Source organism: Hippoglossus hippoglossus, chromosome 7 (assembly GCF_009819705.1).
Source record: "Hippoglossus hippoglossus isolate fHipHip1 chromosome 7, fHipHip1.pri, whole genome shotgun sequence".
In the NCBI taxonomy this organism is placed as follows: Eukaryota; Metazoa; Chordata; class Actinopteri; order Pleuronectiformes; family Pleuronectidae; genus Hippoglossus; species Hippoglossus hippoglossus.
The window spans coordinates 4558053-4576188 of NC_047157.1; the positions used below are offsets into that span (position 1 = coordinate 4558053).

Here is an 18136-nt window from a genome sequence, read left to right on the forward strand (position 1 = left end):
CTTGTTACAAACCCTGTGGCTTTGTAACGTCACAGGCTACATGAATGTCCCCTTTTTCCACAGGGAGTGATAATGATTGAGGTGTCATTGGCCGTGGAAACAGAAGAGTCATACAAACGTTGTCTTTTTGTGTATTTTAACAGGTATATCCAGATGCCCAGGCCATTCTGCTTCGAGCCCAGCAACCGTTACGTGGTGGCAATTAGGTTCCAGCGCCACGGTGTCTCACACAGACATCTTACAGCCTTCATTCTTATTGACTCGGTGAGCTAAGAATTTCAGCCCACTGCCCTCATTATCCACCTCTCACTCTGCTTGAAAGGCTGCATTGGTCTCGGGAGCTAATTTCACCGGGCAACATGCACGCTGCAGTAGCCTTCACAAAATTAGATTCCCCCATAGTGATTATAAAAACCGCAAAACCCCAGTAAAGACACCAAAGCCATTACATGAACTTTAAACAGGAAACAGATTTCAGCAGTGTAGTATTTACAATATCTGTCCACTTGTGTAATCACTGTTTTTTCTTAATATGAATATAAAACACATTTCAAGAATGAACCATTCAAATTTAGGGAGACCCACACAAATACGTTTTATTTTATGATGCTTTTATATCCATACCTGTTTCAGGAGCATTTAGTTCTTTAATATTTGATAGATACTACCACACAAATCTGGCTTTTAGCGTTTATCTTCTTTTTGTGAGACCTCCTCTCAAAAGAACTGTTTAATTCTTAATTTTTCTTTCTGCATGAGTTCATTACTATAGCTTATCAACTTTATCAGCTTTATTGCATTGACTATAATTACTTCTTTAATTTTCTTTGATTCTTTTTTTTTTTTTTTTATCTACATAGCTGGTTCTGATTCCCAAATACACTGAGCTTCCTGGTTTCCAAGGTAATGAGCCAGAGGCCGAGCAGCGGCGGGAGGAGATGATTCGCTACATGTGTCTGGATTCCTTCATGATCACACCGATGCCTGCCCTGGCTGAGATGTGCTCCAAACTCATCTGTAGTATTTCCTCCATCATTCATGACGGCGCTCTGTGTAAGTACAGACGTACATAACTCACATTTAGTGGAAGCAAGTTCAAATCCATTGACAGCTCAAGTCTCAAGTTTACGCGGCTTTTTTAATATTTTTCTGTCTCTATTGTATCCAGCCTGTCAGTGTGACCCACAGGGTTCCCTCAGTGGGGAGTGCGACAGAGTGGGAGGTCAGTGTCAATGTAAACCCAACGTCATGGGTCAACACTGTGACCAGTGTGCCCCAGGAACCTACGGCTTTGGAGTGAATGGCTGCACTGGTGAGTCTGTTGTATGATCAGCTAACTCTGTCACATGGTGTAGCACTTAATTACAGATCAGAGCATAATAAGTAACATTTGTTTTATCAGGTAGTCTAAACTTTTGCAAGAGAGACCGGATTAGAATAGATGAAAACTAAATACTAATCCAATCAAGTTCAATTACACCATGTAATTTCAAAAACATTATATCACATTAGTCATATAAATAATTCACATACATAATTCAGTTTATTTTTGTTCAAAATTCCAATAAGAAGCACAAATAGTGAATATCAACAGGGAAACAGTGAATAACCCTTCAAATACCTCCCCCTGTCCAGCCTGCGACTGCCACTCTGAGGGTTCATTGAGCCACCAGTGTGACCCAGTTACAGGCCAGTGCCAGTGTAGGCAGGGAGCCACTGGACGGATGTGCTCTGACTGCCAACCAGGCCAGTGGGGCTTCCCCAGCTGCATCCCCTGTCAGTGCAACGGCCACGCAGACCTCTGTGACCCCAGCACCGGGGAGTGTCGAGACTGCAGGGACTACACGGTTGGACAGCTCTGTGAACGGTAAGGTTATAACACTCAGATCAGATGTCAGACTCTGTTCCTTTCCCCCTGGTGGTAAAATACCTTTCCGTTTTTGCCCTAGTTGTGTGGATGGCTTCTTTGGGAACCCAGTGCTTGGCTCAGGGGAACACTGTCGGCCCTGCCCCTGCCCTGGAAACCCCGGCTCAGATCACTTTAATGGACACTCCTGTCAAGCTGACCACAGCACTAACCAGATCATCTGCAACTGCAAGCAAGGCTACACTGGTAAACTATGACACTGTGGTGTCTTTGGTTGATCACTTTTTACCAGGCCTGGCAAAATCACTGTGGCTGATTCTGCAGTGAACTATTCAGAGTTTAACACTCTGCTAATGTTTTACATCGGTGCGAAGCAGTTTTGAACCCAACTGACATGTGCCATATTCTCTGTTTACTTACCAAGGATCCCGTTGTGACCAGTGTGCCCCTGGTTACTATGGTAATCCAGACCAGCCTGGGGGGCAGTGCCTACCATGCGAGTGTAGCGGCAACATCGACACCCAGGACTTTGAGTCATGTGACCCCAGGACCGGCCAATGCCTTAAGTGCCTGTACAACACCGACGGCCCCTCCTGTGCACACTGTCAACATGGTTACTATGGAAACGCTCTGACCCAAGACTGCAGACGTGAGTAATGATTGCACATTTTTCTTTGCAAAGTTATTTTCGATGGCGTTGAAGCTAAATCTATGTCTGTGTTTTGTTAGATTCCAGCTGCATGCCTAAAAATTTGTGGGTGATAAACGACCAACCTCTCTCTGAATTTTAACTTTATAGAGAAAATGAAGAAGTACATGTATTCAGGGTGGAACTCTTATTAAACATGTGGAATTTGGTCAAGATCTGACTTTGTGGAGTTACAGTACTTTATGACAAAGGATCGAAATTCAACAGAGCACCAATGATGAAAACTCACAATATTCACAATGAAGGTCAGCGAGGTCTTATCGCTTTTCTGACCTAATTGGAAGTGATATGCTCAACCTGCTCGGAGTATATCCAAGAATAAAATGATATTATCTACTTCACAATATTCAGGCTCAGGCACTTTGCCACCTAGTGGCACTGTTCAGGCAGAGATTTGACCATGTACAGGCCTGTTGTAAAGTACATCTTGTTTAATCTAAAAACAACACAGAAATTCAACAGACCTGCCGTTCAAGGGAAGCTAAGAACGTTCAATTTAACAGTAGACTGTTATTATTTAATTTTATCAAATTACAAAGTGTGGAAATTCGACTTTGTGTCTTCTCTCTGTGTGTCCATTAAATATATGTTTTCTTGTCAGGTTGTACCTGTGTGACTGCTGGCACTATACAGTCTGCTTGCAGTGATGGACAGTGTCACTGTGACCGGCAAACAGGAGCCTGTCCTTGCAGGGAGAACGTGGCTGGAAACAACTGTGACCAGTGCGCTCCGAACCATTGGAACTACGGTCAGGACCGAGGCTGTGAGCCCTGTCACTGTGACTCACAACACGCTCTGGGTGCTCACTGCAACATGGTGAGGAAGTCTACAATGAAAATGATCAATTGTTCATATTTGTATTTATTTTGTATCCATATCTGACTGCCTATAATTTCTGATGATGCTCTCTCTCTTTCTCTCTCTGTCTCCTACAGTTCACAGGCCAGTGCCACTGTCGTCCAGGCTTTGGAGGCAAACAGTGCACTGAGTGTGAGCAGTTCCACTGGGGCGACCCTCAGGTACAGTGTCGAGGTAACTCACCCTGTAACAAATACCATAGAGCATAAAGCACTTGTGAACAGGAATGCTCATCATATTTTAAGCTGGTTATAACAGTGATATTTAGTGACACTACAACAACAGTCCATCAGTGTATACAAAATGTACTTGCCATTCCTTTCAGTTCAAGGGCAATTCTGGTATCTTTCATCCTCGGCCTCTGATTAGGATGTGACATGTCTAATGCCGACAGACTCCGACCAAAGACCCAGAATAACAATTTGAGGCTTTTATTGGTGAACAAAAAACTTTTACAGGAGATTTCGTGGACTGTCGCAGTTGCCCCATAAGATTACATTGTAGCCACTGCTGCCATGTTGTAGACCAATTCCAAAGTTTTTATTGTAAGTACAATAATAGTAATAATAATAAAAATACATTTTAGTATGTTAAAAAACAGTGAAAGCAAATGCATTCAAGTGATCGTTGTGCACACGAATGCAAAGATTTGTTAACAAGGTTTGATAATGTATTACATCAACAAAAGAGATTTAGACTACTCTGTAGTGTTAGGTCCTGATTTCCCACTTATATTAATCTAATGCAAGTTAAACAATGATGATGACTAAGATTCAAAGCCAAAGAATCCCACACAATGTCCATCACTTGAACTCACCTTGTTAACAGACATTTTCAGACTTCAAAAAACACCGAACCAGTCAGAAGATACCAGCAACATCTCCGATATGAATACAAATTAAATGTCTTTCTTCGCTTCCTTTCCTGGTTCCTTCCATTCAGAGTGTAACTGTCATCCGCTGGGCTCAGAGATGGCCCAGTGTGACAGAACGACGGGAGTATGCGAGTGCCGGGAGGGAGCAGCGGGGAAGCAGTGCGATGAGTGCGCTCGAGGCTTCACGGACGCTTTCCCAAAATGTGTCCGGTGTCACCCGTGCTTTCAGCTGTGGGACGATGCTGTGTGCCAGAACAAAAGGGACTTGGATCACATCCAGTACACCGTGCAGAAGATCCTGGAGAGCGGGGTCACGCCAGGAGTAGATGACACGCGCATCAAAGAACTGGAAATGAAGTTGAAGCAGGTGCAGGATCTGATCAGTGCGGACGACAACGACAGGATCCACCAGCTGATTGGACAGAGCATTGATGACCTCAGGTGAGGATGTCAACGAATATGTCTTCTTTCACTTCTTAACAAACAATGTAGTTTATGTAAATACACCACTTTTTATGTTCCAGGGCTGAGATTGCACTGACAGATGGCCGTCTGATGGGCGTCACCCGAGAGCTAAATACAACAGCAGCAGAAGAGGAGGCACTGAGACGTACACTGAATGATCTGGAAAGAGAACTGAGGGACATCAACACCACTGTGGCTCACAAACAGCGTGTGATCGATGACTACCTCACCTCAGGATTTGCAGGTAGCAAACTCAATTATGTCAATGAAGCTCAACAGCACAACGTCTCATGACAACAAACAAAAGAAGAGTAAATATATAATGAATAATTAGCTGTCAATCATAACTGTCAAACACCAACTCGTGTTCTTGTCTCATCCCAGATCAGTTTGAGAAAATCAAGAAGTACTATCGACAGTCATTCGAGGCTGAGCAGAAATGCAACGCTTCAGTGTACAGCCCCTCCGGTGCGGTGGAACAGTCCAAAGAAACCCGCGCTCTTACTGAAGGCCTGCTGGATGCCAGTAGAGACAAGTTCCTCCGCTCTCTGGCTGCTCAGAACAAATCATTGAACGAGCTGCAGCAGAAGGCTCACAACCTGGATGAGAAGGTTCATCTCCTCAGCCACAAGGTAGACAAAGTTTCTTTTGTTCTTTCGATTGTAATTGACTACGGTACTGATTTGTCCAATTTGTTATGAATGTAGTCAATGTATTTTTATGATGAGAACTCTTAATTTATTGCAGTTACAGTGACATCTAGTGGCCTTAAGTCATACGTAGTCGCTAGTGGAGGGTGGTCACAGAAGCAGCACTCAATCACACACAGATACACATGAGTGGATGGTCTGAAATAAGCTAACTGAATTAAAGAAGCCTCTTTTATAAAAAAATAAAGATGAATCACAAGGAAAGATTGAGATGAACTGGATGTATTAGCGGCAGGAATTGTTTTAACCAACCAGACATACTTTTATACTTTAGGTGAGGGCTGATTGCATTGTGCCCCCGTAGATCAATGTATTACTTAGTGAAAACATATTGGAAAAGTAAAAGTCGGCCTGTTCATACCGTGTATTAATACCTAGATCTAATTTGATTTAACTTTATAGAGCTAAACATGGATCATAAATTCTTTTCAGATTCCAGATTATTAATTTCTTTTCTTATTGACTGACCTAATCATCTCAAGGTGAGAGATAATGCATTGTTTCTCCCTTCAGGTATGTGGTGGTCACAGCAATGACAGCGTAAATGGCAGTTGCCCAGACAGCCAGTGTGGTGGTGCTGGTTGCCGAGACGATCAGGGTAATCGTGTGTGTGGAGGAAACGGATGCAACGGAACGGTGAGCGCCTCCGTTGCTGCCCTTAATCAAGCTGGGCTCGCCAGAAACGGTTTGAACGCTGCCAATGAGGAGCTGCAGGGTGTCGCAAAAAAGGTACTGAAAAAAGTTCAAACATTCTGTATTTCCTCTGGATCTGAGTGCCAGTGCATCCTGGTATCTTCCACGACTTGAGACGATAAAAAATAATGATTCTTTGTTGACTTGACATCTCGGTTTCCTGTGTCCAGCTCCAGGACATCGCCTTTCTGACGCAAGATGTGAAGAACCAGGCGATGAACACGCTGGAGAAAGCCCGGAAGAAGAAAGACCAGTTTGAAAACAACAACAAGAAGCTCAAAGATTTCATTAAGAAGATCAGAGATTTTCTCACTGGTATGTTGATCATGATTCAACTGGTAACTCTTCCAAAAGATGGATCTTAAATCAGCTAAACTGAGTTCACCTGCAGGAGGAGAAGTACAGCATGATGTGGTGTTTGAGTGTTTCTGTATTTTGCATCTGTTGACTCTCCTTCCTCCCTGTTGTGCAGAGGAGGGAGCCGATCCAGAGAGCATAGAGAAAGTGGCTCTGCAGGTGTTGGCGATCAAGCTGCCGTTCAACAAGACCACGCTGGACAACATGGTCATGAAGATAAAGGACGGCCTGTCCAACCTCACCAACATGGAGGACATTGTCAACCAAACCTCGCAGCACATCAGCAAAGCCAAGGAGCTGCTTGAAAAAGCTCAACAGGCCAAGTAAGTAATCCTGCTGTTTCTCAAAACAGTAACCACATTCACCATAAACTATGTTTGCTTGCTGTTAGAAGAAGCATATGAAAGAGACAGCAAAAACTAGCAGAACATTTCATTCTTCAGCATCCACCCACAATGCAAAAAATTGTCAGATTGTATTTTAGAGTCACACTTTACTGTTAAAAACACACAACACACTTTTTCAATTCCACTCAAATATTGCTGCAGTATTCCTGTACAGACTGGAGTAAAAAGCTGCGAAGATCTTTTTTATTAACTATGCAGAAGAAAAATCGCAAAATGAATTCCTTCAATGGCAGTAGTGTGAGTGCATGCACAAGAACAACTGCAGCTGAAACTACGAAGATTGACTGTGTGTGTGGATGGTAACAACTTTATGGACAATAGTGTGAGCGAGCGCGGCAAATAGCACTGCACACAGCTCTGCACACAGCTCTGCACACAGCTATACAATGATACAACAGAGCAAAACAGCAAGGTAGAGATCTTTTATGTTGTTATGTTATTACATTTTTTTCCTTATGAAACTGGTGCAGGACAAATTACAATGTGGCGAGCCACCACAGTCTAGATTAGAGGGAAAAACTGATTATGGATCACTATGACATTGAAGGTGTGTTAGAATGGGTCTATTGTAGTAATGTAGAGCGTTATCACCAGACTCTGTAGGTTCCCTCAGCTTCACTGTTTCGTTTCCCAGTGACACTTTCAGATGTTTTGTTCAGACACAGCAGCCGTATGTGATCTGCCCAGTAGCAGAGAGTGAAGAGCTACAGGTATTTCCCTCAGGAGTGTTACGGCCACAATCTCAGAATTTCACTGTGTAAGGAGGACGCCATGGCAGAAAAAGCAAAATTATTTTATCAACAGAAAGGTGCCATTTAATAACCAATAGGAGTGTGGAGGCCTGGCCAAAAATAACAAAACATGTGTAAGACCCAGGGTGTTGGAGCCAGAAACTTCCCCCTGACGACTGAACTACCAAACCCCCAACTCAAAAGGAAACTAACAAACAAAAATAACAATTAGGATTTATCACATTAATGTTTCAATTACAACCTTTTTCTGTTTTCTCTGGTGACGTCATGCAGGAGGCGAGCAGAAGGAGTGGAGGATAAAGTCAATAGCACGAAGCAGGCGTTGGATGTGTCTGAAAAGGCCATCGAGGAAGCACGAACAACCCTGGAAGAGTCCAACAATAACCTGAACAGCACGAGGCAGGCGACTGCGGAGGTACAGCGTGACTCCACATTCGATTACTTAGCTGCAATGTGCCAAACTGCAGGTGCACTTCCATCGTTTCCATGGTCGACCCCTGCCTGTATAGTGCTTAATTTAATTGCGGCTTTTCTTTTCTTTTCAACATAGAAGAGTATATTCTCTCAAATTGCTGAAGTAATGTGTAATTTTCTCTCAGGTGGAGGAGAGGCTGGACCAGCTGGAGGATAAGCAAATGGACGTCATGATGCGTTTGAACAACCTCTCTATGGGGGTGGAAGCTCTGAGGAACAAGACGGAGCAGAACAGACAGATGGCGAAAAACGCCAAAGCCCTGGCTAACAACGCCACTGACATGGCGTCCTCACTGGAGCAGGTAAGCACAGTATATGTTGTGGGTTTTTTGTTAACCCAAAATGTATGAAAGGATAAAAGATTCCGAGGCCTCAGCGTTTCCCACAGAATTAATCAAATCTATGGTGGTAGCCTGGGGTGCACAAGCACGTGCTCAAACAGATTCCGAGTGACAGGGACACAGACTAAAAAGATCTCAAGCAAGAGAGAGAACTGCATTGCTTGGTGCATATGCTCACAGCTGCAACTGAAAATATGAGGCCTGTCAGTCTGCATGGACGGTGAAAACACCAAGTTAGAGATCTCTTATGTTATCATGAGACGTGTCACAAACTGAAACTATGGCGGGAGAAATTAGAATAGGGCAGACTGCCACAGTGTAGATAATTAACGGGAAAGACTTAACCAAGATTTATTTAGAATAAATAAGGTGAAAATGTTACAAGATATTGTGTTTCCTCCCAGAGCTTCAATCACACAGAGAAGCGGTACCGTGAGCTGCGGATGAAGGTGGACTCTCTTGGTGCTGAGTCAGGAGATTTGAACAGCATCAACCAGATGGCGAAGGATATGAAGAAGGAGGCAGACGACCTCTTAAACAAAGCTAAGAACGGGATAAAACAACTCGAGAGTGAGTACATGAAGCTGCTCTCCGTCTTAACAAGCTTTTTATTAGTTAGTGTGGTTTGGCTGCGAGAAAATCTGTTGCTTTTTAGCGTAATGCAACAGTTCACCTCTTCTCTTTTGTAAATCATTTACTGTGAGAATGTGGTTGTACTTGTCAGATCTTTTAAGTTTGGCGGAAGTGTCTTTCCCTGGAAATTGAATCAAATACCTTTACGATGCAGTGATGTTTGGCCGAGCTGAGACACACCTTCAACACACACACACACACACACACACGCACACGCACACACGCACACGCACACGCACACACATCATACAGGCTCTGACTCTACATCAGCTTTGGCCCTGCAAGGTCCAAGATGGTTTGTAGCATTATGTGGCATTATCATACATAAGTAGTTTTTTGTTTTAAATACAACTTCTGTTATAAATGTGATTTTAAACCTACATAGATATATCTATCAAATAACATACAGTTAAGTTTACAGCTCCAAAAGCCCATTAAAGTATGACGCATCCCATAAAGAGTGGAAAGTGTAACCTTCTTCTCATTAGTGAGACGTTCTCAGACTTTGAGGTGAGGGAGAGTTGAAGACGAAGAGCGGAGGCAGAGATACTGAGTGAGGTGAAAGGGACATATGTATGCTTGTTTTCTGAAAACAACAGCAAGTTAGTATTCTGCTTCAAAAATATAAAAGAGTTGACCAATAAGACGTCCGCTCAAGTCTGTGTGTGTGCGTACAGGTCGCTTCAATGTTGATGTGGGCTTAAATCCGGCTCAGGACTGGAATAAGTGAAAGTCTGATACTGATCATCCTCGTGCAGCTCACTACGCAGACGACAGAACGTGGAATGAGGAGTTACTAGTGCACAGATAACCAGAAACCTGCTTACTGTCAGAATCAAGCAGGGATTAATAACCAGGTTGTGTTCCCCATCATATCCTGAACAATAACCAGACAGAGAGGACAGTTTGTGCATATATACACCTACACACTGACAGACCATAGTGATGACATGACAAAGAAGTTGAATTAAGTATTATTTAAAATATTGAAGTATCATAAGATGATTATGATTGTCATAAGAAGGTTTATCCCCTGAGTGGGTGGTGTGCAGGGCTGCTTCCTGTGGCTCAAAGTAAATGATTAGGTTTTAAATAGGTTATAAAATAAATACATATAAAATAGGTTGTAACATTCTTACTCAACATTGTACAATTTGCCTGCTTGGGTTTAACAAGGTGCAACATCCTCTGCCCTCAACAAGAGTGAGGGAAAACTACCAAACAACTAGCAGAGAGAGACACATTCCTCTCCCAGGACAGACAGAAGTAGAAAGATGCTGAGTGTAGCAGAGCACATCATCAGAATAACACTGTCTAACATAAATGGAGAGGTGTATCAATGTTTTTATACCAAATGACAGATGAAGGGAGCAGTAATGACAATTGCAATAATAGAGGTATTGCAATAATAGAGGTATATGTGAGGAGGCATATGGTATATCTAAGCAGCAGTCTAGTTGTAGTAATAATCCACGATCAACTGTCACCATGATCCCGATCCACTGATCTGATGAAGGCAGGACAGTTGAGTTCTCAGGTTGTCGTCTAAACCACTGTCTTACTTTCTTGTGATTCCTGTGGATGAGTAAATGAACTATAAAGTTTTCCAGCTGCAGAGTCCCCTCCTGCTGTCGCCCATGTTGACCCCTGTGTCCCTCTCTGCAGAACTGGAGAAAAAGTTAAAGAATAACAAGCAGCGGATGGAGAGGCAGGGCCTGGAGCTGGACGAGCTGAAGGAAAACGCCACCGTGGTGCGGGACGAGATCCGGGATCAGGTGCAGAAGTACTCTAACTGTGTGTGAGGTCGTCACGCTCGCTCGCTGCCTGCTCACCGTTTGCTGCTGTGGTCCGGAGTCCAGTGTGACTGATGCTGTGCCTTGGACAGAAAACTACAACGCTGCTCTGGTTCCTCCATATTTTCACTGCTACTGTAACTTTTACACTTTTAGCCGTCAAGTGTTATATCACAGAAACTTCCTCTGTCCATGTACTGTACCACTGTTTGACCTAGATGTCAACACCACCCTGGGTGCTGTTTGTGTCTTTAAGCTATCACAACAAGTGGATCACTTTTTGTTTCATTTTATACACCATGATAATTGATGTCATACATAATAATAAAAAATATATCAGAGTATGTTATTAGAAAACTGTTATTTGACCAAAAGTGCTTTTAGGATTTTGTGTGTTTTGCTGTAATTTGACCACATGGTGGTAGTTTGCTATTTACACTGACATTCCTATTAAGAAATATATAGAAACAGATTTTGAAAATGAAATGTTGTGTTTATTTTTATCACTAAAAGAAACTCTCAATTATATACCTATAAAATATTCTTATAAACAAAATGAAGTCTGACTCACATGATGGAGACAAATAAATTTGATACATTTTATGTAAATTCATGACGGTGTGTGTGTGTGTGTGTCTGTCATAAAGTGCATATGTTGTTGACAAACCCAGGTATGAGTTGGATGTATGTACATACACATTTGTTTTCTAAATAGTTTTAGCTTTACTTTTCAGACTAAAGGCACGGTCACACATATGTGAATGTGAGGCGATTACTGCCGGTCAAAGTTCACCGAAGTAGAATTCCTTCCAAAGCCACAGGAAGCATTTGTTTTATGTCTACTCATCTGCTAATGCTGAGTAGATGAATGAATTTTCATTTTTCAGTGAACCATCCCTTTAACTTTAATTCATAGTCACAAGGGGGCGCCGCATACTTAGTAAGACAGTCTGTGGTTTGCAGACAAAAGCTTCTGCACCACCCAGCTGTGGAGATGGATACTGCATCAACTTAGAGAAATGTGATGGACATGGTATTTTGTCCATGATATGAAAGTGAAACTTTTTGACATCACAAAGAACAAACTGTAGAAACCCTTGAAGGTTTGTTGACACAATTACCACTCTTGTAATACTTCATCCTACCACCAGGTGGAGACAAAGAGGCAGAACAGCCTCCTTTCTTCCACCTCACATCATAAGAGAAAGACACAGTTTTATGTATTTTTCATGACTTTATAAACATTTTGATTGGATGCATGTTCTGTTGCTCTCATTTTTATTTCATATGATTAATTAACAAAATATATTTTTGCAACTTTTTGTATTCGCATTCTAAATTAGATGTAATGACACAAAGACGCTGAGTTTAAAATAAGTATAATTACGATGATGGTAATAATATCCTTGTCAGAGAATCTTCAATAAATCTTCAAACAAAGAATTGAATTGTCACTGTACATAACAGTAGTAAATAGGTTTCCCCCCCAATAATATTGCAAAGCATTAAGTACATAAAACACAACAACAAAGCAAACATTGACTGTCTTCGTCCCTCTGTCTGTGAGAGCTGTAAATCTGTGTGTGTGTGTGTGTGTTTTTACATGGGGTTCACCATGCTGCCCCTGCTGTACACATCAAACTCCTTGAAGCGGAGGTAATCTTTCAGCCTGGGAGGAAGAGGAAGGAAGTTGATGAAGGCCGGGGATCTCAGGCGCAAGCGGCTGAGACGCTCCCTAATCCGCAGCCGACACAGGTGCTTCAGGCTCCGAGCATTTCCTGAGCGTAGAGAAAAAAATCATCAACAATACACTTTTGCTGCCAGGTAAAACAATAAATGGTCCAAAGAAGGATCGCGGCAGCTCTTACTTTGAAGGTGGCAGATCTCCTGCCACTGTTTCTGCTCCTCCAACGTGTCCTTCAGTTTGGTGCAGAAGGACACGTGGTCGGTGTAGTCGAGCATGATGCGCACCACCTGAGCAGACAGGTGCTTCAGCCACGACACGGTTATCACCTCACAGAACTGAAAGGCCCAAAGAGACACGGTGTGAGAGAAAGTCTTTACCTCCACGTCCCCTCCTGTGTCTCTCGGAAGCAGCTTCGTCTCACCACCATGTCTTTGATGACGGAAGTCGTCCAGGGGGCGTAGTCGTGGGAGCTGTCGCCATAAGGACAGTCAAAGCAGCGTTTGACATCATACCCATGGTTCAGGATCATTCTCAGCATGACCTCGTCTTTCAGGGCGTACTGCAGTGCCGAGGGGAAGTGAGTGGTGTTGATGCGGGAGTAGTAGTTCACATTTGCCCCGAACTTCAGCAGCGTGTTGATCAGTTCATAGTTGCCCTGTCTGAGGGCCACCTGCAAACAGTTGATAGGGTCCTGGTTCACCATGGCCCCGGCCTCTAACAGCAGGCGGGTGCACTGAAGGTCATTGTTGGACACCGCGAAAAAGAGGGCCGACCTGCGATCGTCGTCGTAGCTGTGTCGCAACCTGGAGTGCAGCATGAAGTTTGGGTCATAGGCAGCTTTGAGCAGTATCTCCACGCAATGGGCATGAGCCCCGGCAGCCGCAGAGTGCAGAGGACTCATCCCGCTTTCCTTCACAGCGTCCAGTGTAGTCACTGGGATGAGCTGCTCCAGTGCCCTGTCAGAGAGGAGACCACGTTTAATAACACACACTCTGTTTGAAAAGATGCTGAAACATTTCAGACCCGAACTGCAGAGGACGTCCACAGAACGCAGCAGGAGATTCTCCGCAGACCAATCACAACAACACAGAAATCTCTGTGGTGAGGGGGGGAGGGCAGCGGACAGTGGCAGGATGTAATGTATTAATTCTGCGGTATAGAGATCATTTGTTTTTGTTTATCGACTCTTTTCACCATAGGCTCCCTTGACATCTTTTTGTCTTTAACGTGTGTCGCACCGCTTTTTCATGCGGCCATATTTGTATTCTTTTTGTTATTTTAATATTTGCATCTTTCGCGTGTGGGAAACATCATCAATGCTGTGGATCCTGAGGAGGATCTCCTGCTGTGCTCTCAAATCGTCGACTGTGGACATTGGACGTTTTACTAGTCGCCCGCAGAATGTCCTCAGAGAGTCCGGAGGCTCTCACTTAGACATTTGCAATCGGAGTTCAGTGCATGTCTGAAAGCAGCTACGGATTGTCCTCACAGGCGGTGTCCGTGGTAGGCCACACGGTGAATTGGCAGGTGGCCGCTGTAAAGAGGTAGGTTGGGATCGGCTCCGTTGTCCAGCAGTAAGGTGATTATGTCAGGGTTTCCTGACGCCGCTGCGTCAAATAAAATAGTTCCCGAGTCAGATTCACACCACACATGGGCTCCTGCAGAATAAATACATAGGAGGAAAAGAATGGGTTTAATTTGCAGAGTTGAAAAGAGGAGAATTCATATATTTTACAACATTTATCCACAGATTTATGACTTTTTAAATTCATTCTGCAAAGCTTAAATAAGCCAAAAGGCTAATTGTGTTTTAACCCTTTACTTTTCCACCATAAGTTTTCAGAGCAACTCAAATTGTGATGAAAGAATTGTGATGCCACTATTTCCGAAAATATCTCCATTATTACAATTGTCATCGCTGCTCCCTTCTTTTTTTGTATAAATACTTAACCTAACCCTATACATCTATGTTACACACTGTCTTTTCTCGTGAATGTTGTAAATATAATATGTTGTTTTGTTACAAACGACATCTATTGCACTTCTGTCCGTCCTGGGAGAGGGATCCTCACATGTGACTCTCTGAGGTTTCTACATTATTACCCCCCCCCCCCCCTGTTTTTTCTGGTACTCTTGTTGAGGATTAAGAACAGAGGACGTCGCACCTGGTTAAACCCTAGGATACAAATTGTGATTAGTGAATTTGGGCTTTGACCTTTCTGTAACAGGCCCTCCACCACGTTCAAATGTCCGTTCTGTGCAGCCAGAGCCAGCGGCGTTTTCTTTCTGACGTCACATGCGTTTGGGTCAGCACCGGACTCCAGGAGCAGGTAGACAAAGTTCTCCAGGCCTAAAAAAGCACATTCATGTAGAGCGGTCCTGTTGAGCATCCCGGTCTGGTCCACTGTGGCTCTGTAGCGGAGCAGCAGAGTGGCCAGGTCGTACTGGTCATTAAGGATAGCTGCAAAATTATGGAGTAGAAGGTTGTTGTTTTTTTTTATCTTGTGTAAAATGAAATGCATTTTGCATTCAGATGAATTCGCTGTCAGATACCTGCCACTAAAGGAGAATCCTGCTCGTCGTTCTGCAGATCCGGGCTACAGCCGTTCTGCAGCAGGAATGTGGCGTTCTCTCTGATTCCATGGACCACGGCTAGAAACAGTGGCGTCTCACCCTTCAGAGTGCGACATTGGGCGGCCCCCGGGGGTGAGGCTGGAACACCAAACTAATCAACATGCAGAATTTAACAAAAAGAAGATGATTCATTTGTGTTTTAACTTAACTACCTGAGAAAATGATCTCTAGTATCCTTTTATTGAGCTGCACTGCAGCCTCATGCAGAGGGATCCATCCTCGCTCATCCACTCTGGACAGAGTCTCTGGCTGCTCGGCCAGTCTGTTCAGTGCATCTTCATCCCCTGCACATAAAGACACATTATAATAATAACTTTTGATGAGATAAATAATCTGATTGAGCTTAATCAGATTCAAAAATACAACATTTTACCCTCCTTGATCGCTTTGAAAATCCCATCAGGATCATCACTGGGTTTCAGATCACTGCCAAATAACAATAATTGAAATTAACAATGAAAAGAAACAGACGTTTAACACTGCGCGGTTAGAGATTTACCTCGGATTCAATCCTTTGAGTTTCCTATACTGAACCAGACTTTGTTCAATTATATACTGTGTTGCCTCATCTTCATCAAAGTCATCATCTGATTGACAAAAACCGTCCTCTGTCTTTGTGGTCATCTGAAATGCACAAGGAGTTCCTCTGGAGAGATAGAGTAAAGATCACCATTAAACCAGACACCTGAGAACAATTGGTAAATAGGTAGGTAAGTAGGAAGGTAGGTAGGTAGGTAGGTAGGTAAGTAGGAAGTTAGGTAGGTAGGTAAGTAGGAAGTTAGGTAGGTAGGTAGGTAGGTGGGTGGTTAGGTGGGTAGGTCAGGTAGGTAAGTCGGTAGGTAGGTAGGTAGGTAGGTAGGTAGGTAGGTAGGTAGGTAAGTAGGAAGTTAGGTAGGTAGGAAGGTAAATAGGTAGGTAGGTAGGTAGGTGGTTGGTTAGGTAGGTGGGTAGGTCAGGTAGGTAAGTAGGTAAGTAGGTAAGTCGGTGGGTAGGTAGGTAAATAGGTGGGTAGGCAAATAGGTGGTTGTTTGGTTTCGGTAGGTAGGTAGGTGGGTAGGTCAGGTAGGTAAGTCGGTAGGTAAGTAGAAAGGTAGGTAGATAGGTAAGTAGGAAGGTAGGTAGGTAGGTAGGTAGGTAGGTAAATAGGAAGGTAGGTAGGTAGGTATGTAGGTAGGTAAGTAGGAAGGTAGGTAGGTAGGTAGGTAGGTAGGAAGGTAATATAGGAAGGTAGGTAGGTAGGTAGGTAAATAGGAAGGTAGGTAAGTAGGTAGGTAGGTAGGTAGGTAGGAAGGTAATGTAGGAAGGTAGGTAGGTAGGTAGGTAGGTAGGAAGGTAATGTAGGAAGGTAGGTAGGAAGGTAGGTAGGTAGGTAGGAAGGTAATGTAGGAAGGTAGGTAGGTAGGTAAGTAGGAAGTTAGGTAGGTAGGTAGGTAGGTGGGTGGTTAGGTGGGTAGGTCAGGTAGGTAAGTCGGTAGGTAGGTAGGTAGGTAGGTAGGTAAGTAGGAAGTTAGGTAGGTAGGTAAGTAGGAAGTTAGGTAGGTAGGTAGGTAGGTGGGTGGTTAGGTGGGTAGGTCAGGTAGGTAAGTCGGTAGGTAGGTAGGTAGGTAGGTAGGTAGGTAGGTAAGTAGGAAGTTAGGTAGGTAGGAAGGTAAATAGGTAGGTAGGTAGGTAGGTGGTTGGTTAGGTAGGTGGGTAGGTCAGGTAGGTAAGTAGGTAAGTAGGTAAGTCGGTAGGTAGGTAGGTAAATAGGTGGGTAGGCAAATAGGTGGTTGTTTGGTTTCGGTAGGTAGGTAGGTGGGTAGGTCAGGTAGGTAAGTCGGTAGGTAAGTAGAAAGGTAGGTAGATAGGTAAGTAGGAAGGTAGGTAGGTAGGTAGGTAGGTAGGTAAATAGGAAGGTAGGTAGGTAGGTATGTAGGTAGGTAAGTAGGAAGGTAGGTAGGTAGGTAGGTAGGTAGGTAGGAAGGTAATATAGGAAGGTAGGTAGGTAGGTAGGTAAATAGGAAGGTAGGTAAGTAGGTAGGTAGGTAGGTAGGTAGGAAGGTAATGTAGGAAGGTAGGTAGGTAGGTAGGTAGGTAGGTAGGTAGGTAGGTAGGAAGGTAATGTAGGAAGGTAGGTAGGAAGGTAGGTAGGTAGGTAGGAAGGTAATGTAGGAAGGTAGGTAGGAAGGTAATGTAGGCATCCAGTAGCTTAAAACACACATACAGGACGAGAGAAGCACTTAAGAAGTATGGAGGTAAAGTAAAACGCTTTGCAAATAGTCAACAAACTGTCAATTATCATATTAAAATGATTATTATCTACTAATTATATAGAAAAAAACCTAAACTAATGACGAAAACTTTGTGCATGGGGGGTTACATATATCCAGAAACAAAGATTATGACGTGGAATTGAAATCAACATGACACAGTAATTTGACAGCTACAAACTCGAGGGCAGCAACTAAATCTCTCCTGCAACAGCAACGGCCTGCAAGCTCCACTATACTCATTCTAGTTTTAATAATAATACAATTATTAACTTGATTGTTATAGCACCTTTATAGAGACATGTATCACTATAGGGACAAATAAAAAAAAAGAAAATAATAAATGCAACGTTTGTATTTGTTACCTTCAGTCAAAACGTAGTCCTCCTGCTCCTGTGCTCGTATCTTTCAACAGTGTGGTTCCTCAGTGTCCACACATACTGGAGCTATTTATATCTCCTCCACTATAAATACCAGATCACGGGGTCTTTGCTGCCACCACCTAACTTTGACCCACTGCTAACTACCACCAATCAGCTCACAAACACATTTACAAAGAAGAAAGGCAAATATTTAAAAAAAGAAAACACTTGGTGAGACTCCTAAGGAAGAAAAATCTAGCTTTTTTTTATA

At 43.3% G+C, this 18136-nt stretch overlaps 2 protein-coding genes across 7 annotated transcripts in view; one reads left to right on the forward strand and one right to left on the reverse strand.

The window, feature by feature from the left end:
- lamb2l (laminin, beta 2-like) overlaps positions 1-11948 on the forward strand; it is a 60086-nt gene extending 48138 nt beyond the window's left edge. For all 6 annotated transcript variants that reach the window (XM_034591337.1, XM_034591339.1, XM_034591341.1 and 3 more), the window contains 18 exons: positions 144-264; positions 861-1053; positions 1169-1312; positions 1636-1867; positions 1950-2113; positions 2292-2516; positions 3178-3392; positions 3512-3608; positions 4377-4749; positions 4833-5017; positions 5158-5405; positions 5997-6212; positions 6347-6491; positions 6649-6856; positions 7966-8107; positions 8292-8468; positions 8912-9077; positions 10806-11948. In XM_034591337.1, the coding sequence (XP_034447228.1) occupies positions 144-264; positions 861-1053; positions 1169-1312; positions 1636-1867; positions 1950-2113; positions 2292-2516; positions 3178-3392; positions 3512-3608; positions 4377-4749; positions 4833-5017; positions 5158-5405; positions 5997-6212; positions 6347-6491; positions 6649-6856; positions 7966-8107; positions 8292-8468; positions 8912-9077; positions 10806-10942 (3388 nt within the window). In that variant the 3' untranslated portion in view covers positions 10943-11948. The remainder of the gene's footprint in view (positions 1-143; positions 265-860; positions 1054-1168; positions 1313-1635; positions 1868-1949; positions 2114-2291; positions 2517-3177; positions 3393-3511; positions 3609-4376; positions 4750-4832; positions 5018-5157; positions 5406-5996; positions 6213-6346; positions 6492-6648; positions 6857-7965; positions 8108-8291; positions 8469-8911; positions 9078-10805) is intronic.
- An 82-nt stretch (positions 11949-12030) lies between these two features.
- On the reverse strand, positions 12031-18028 carry asb14b (ankyrin repeat and SOCS box containing 14b). The gene is made up of 11 exons (XM_034591346.1): positions 17869-18028; positions 15754-15900; positions 15628-15680; positions 15407-15538; positions 15174-15332; positions 14836-15081; positions 14110-14278; positions 13042-13576; positions 12802-12955; positions 12444-12711; positions 12031-12409 (listed from the first exon to the last, which is right to left on the reverse strand). The coding sequence occupies exons 2-10, from the start codon at positions 15876-15878 to the stop codon at positions 12533-12535; spliced, it is 1752 nt and encodes a 583-aa protein (XP_034447237.1). The 5' UTR covers positions 15879-15900; positions 17869-18028; the 3' UTR covers positions 12031-12409; positions 12444-12532.
- Positions 18029-18136: the final 108 nt, after the last annotated feature.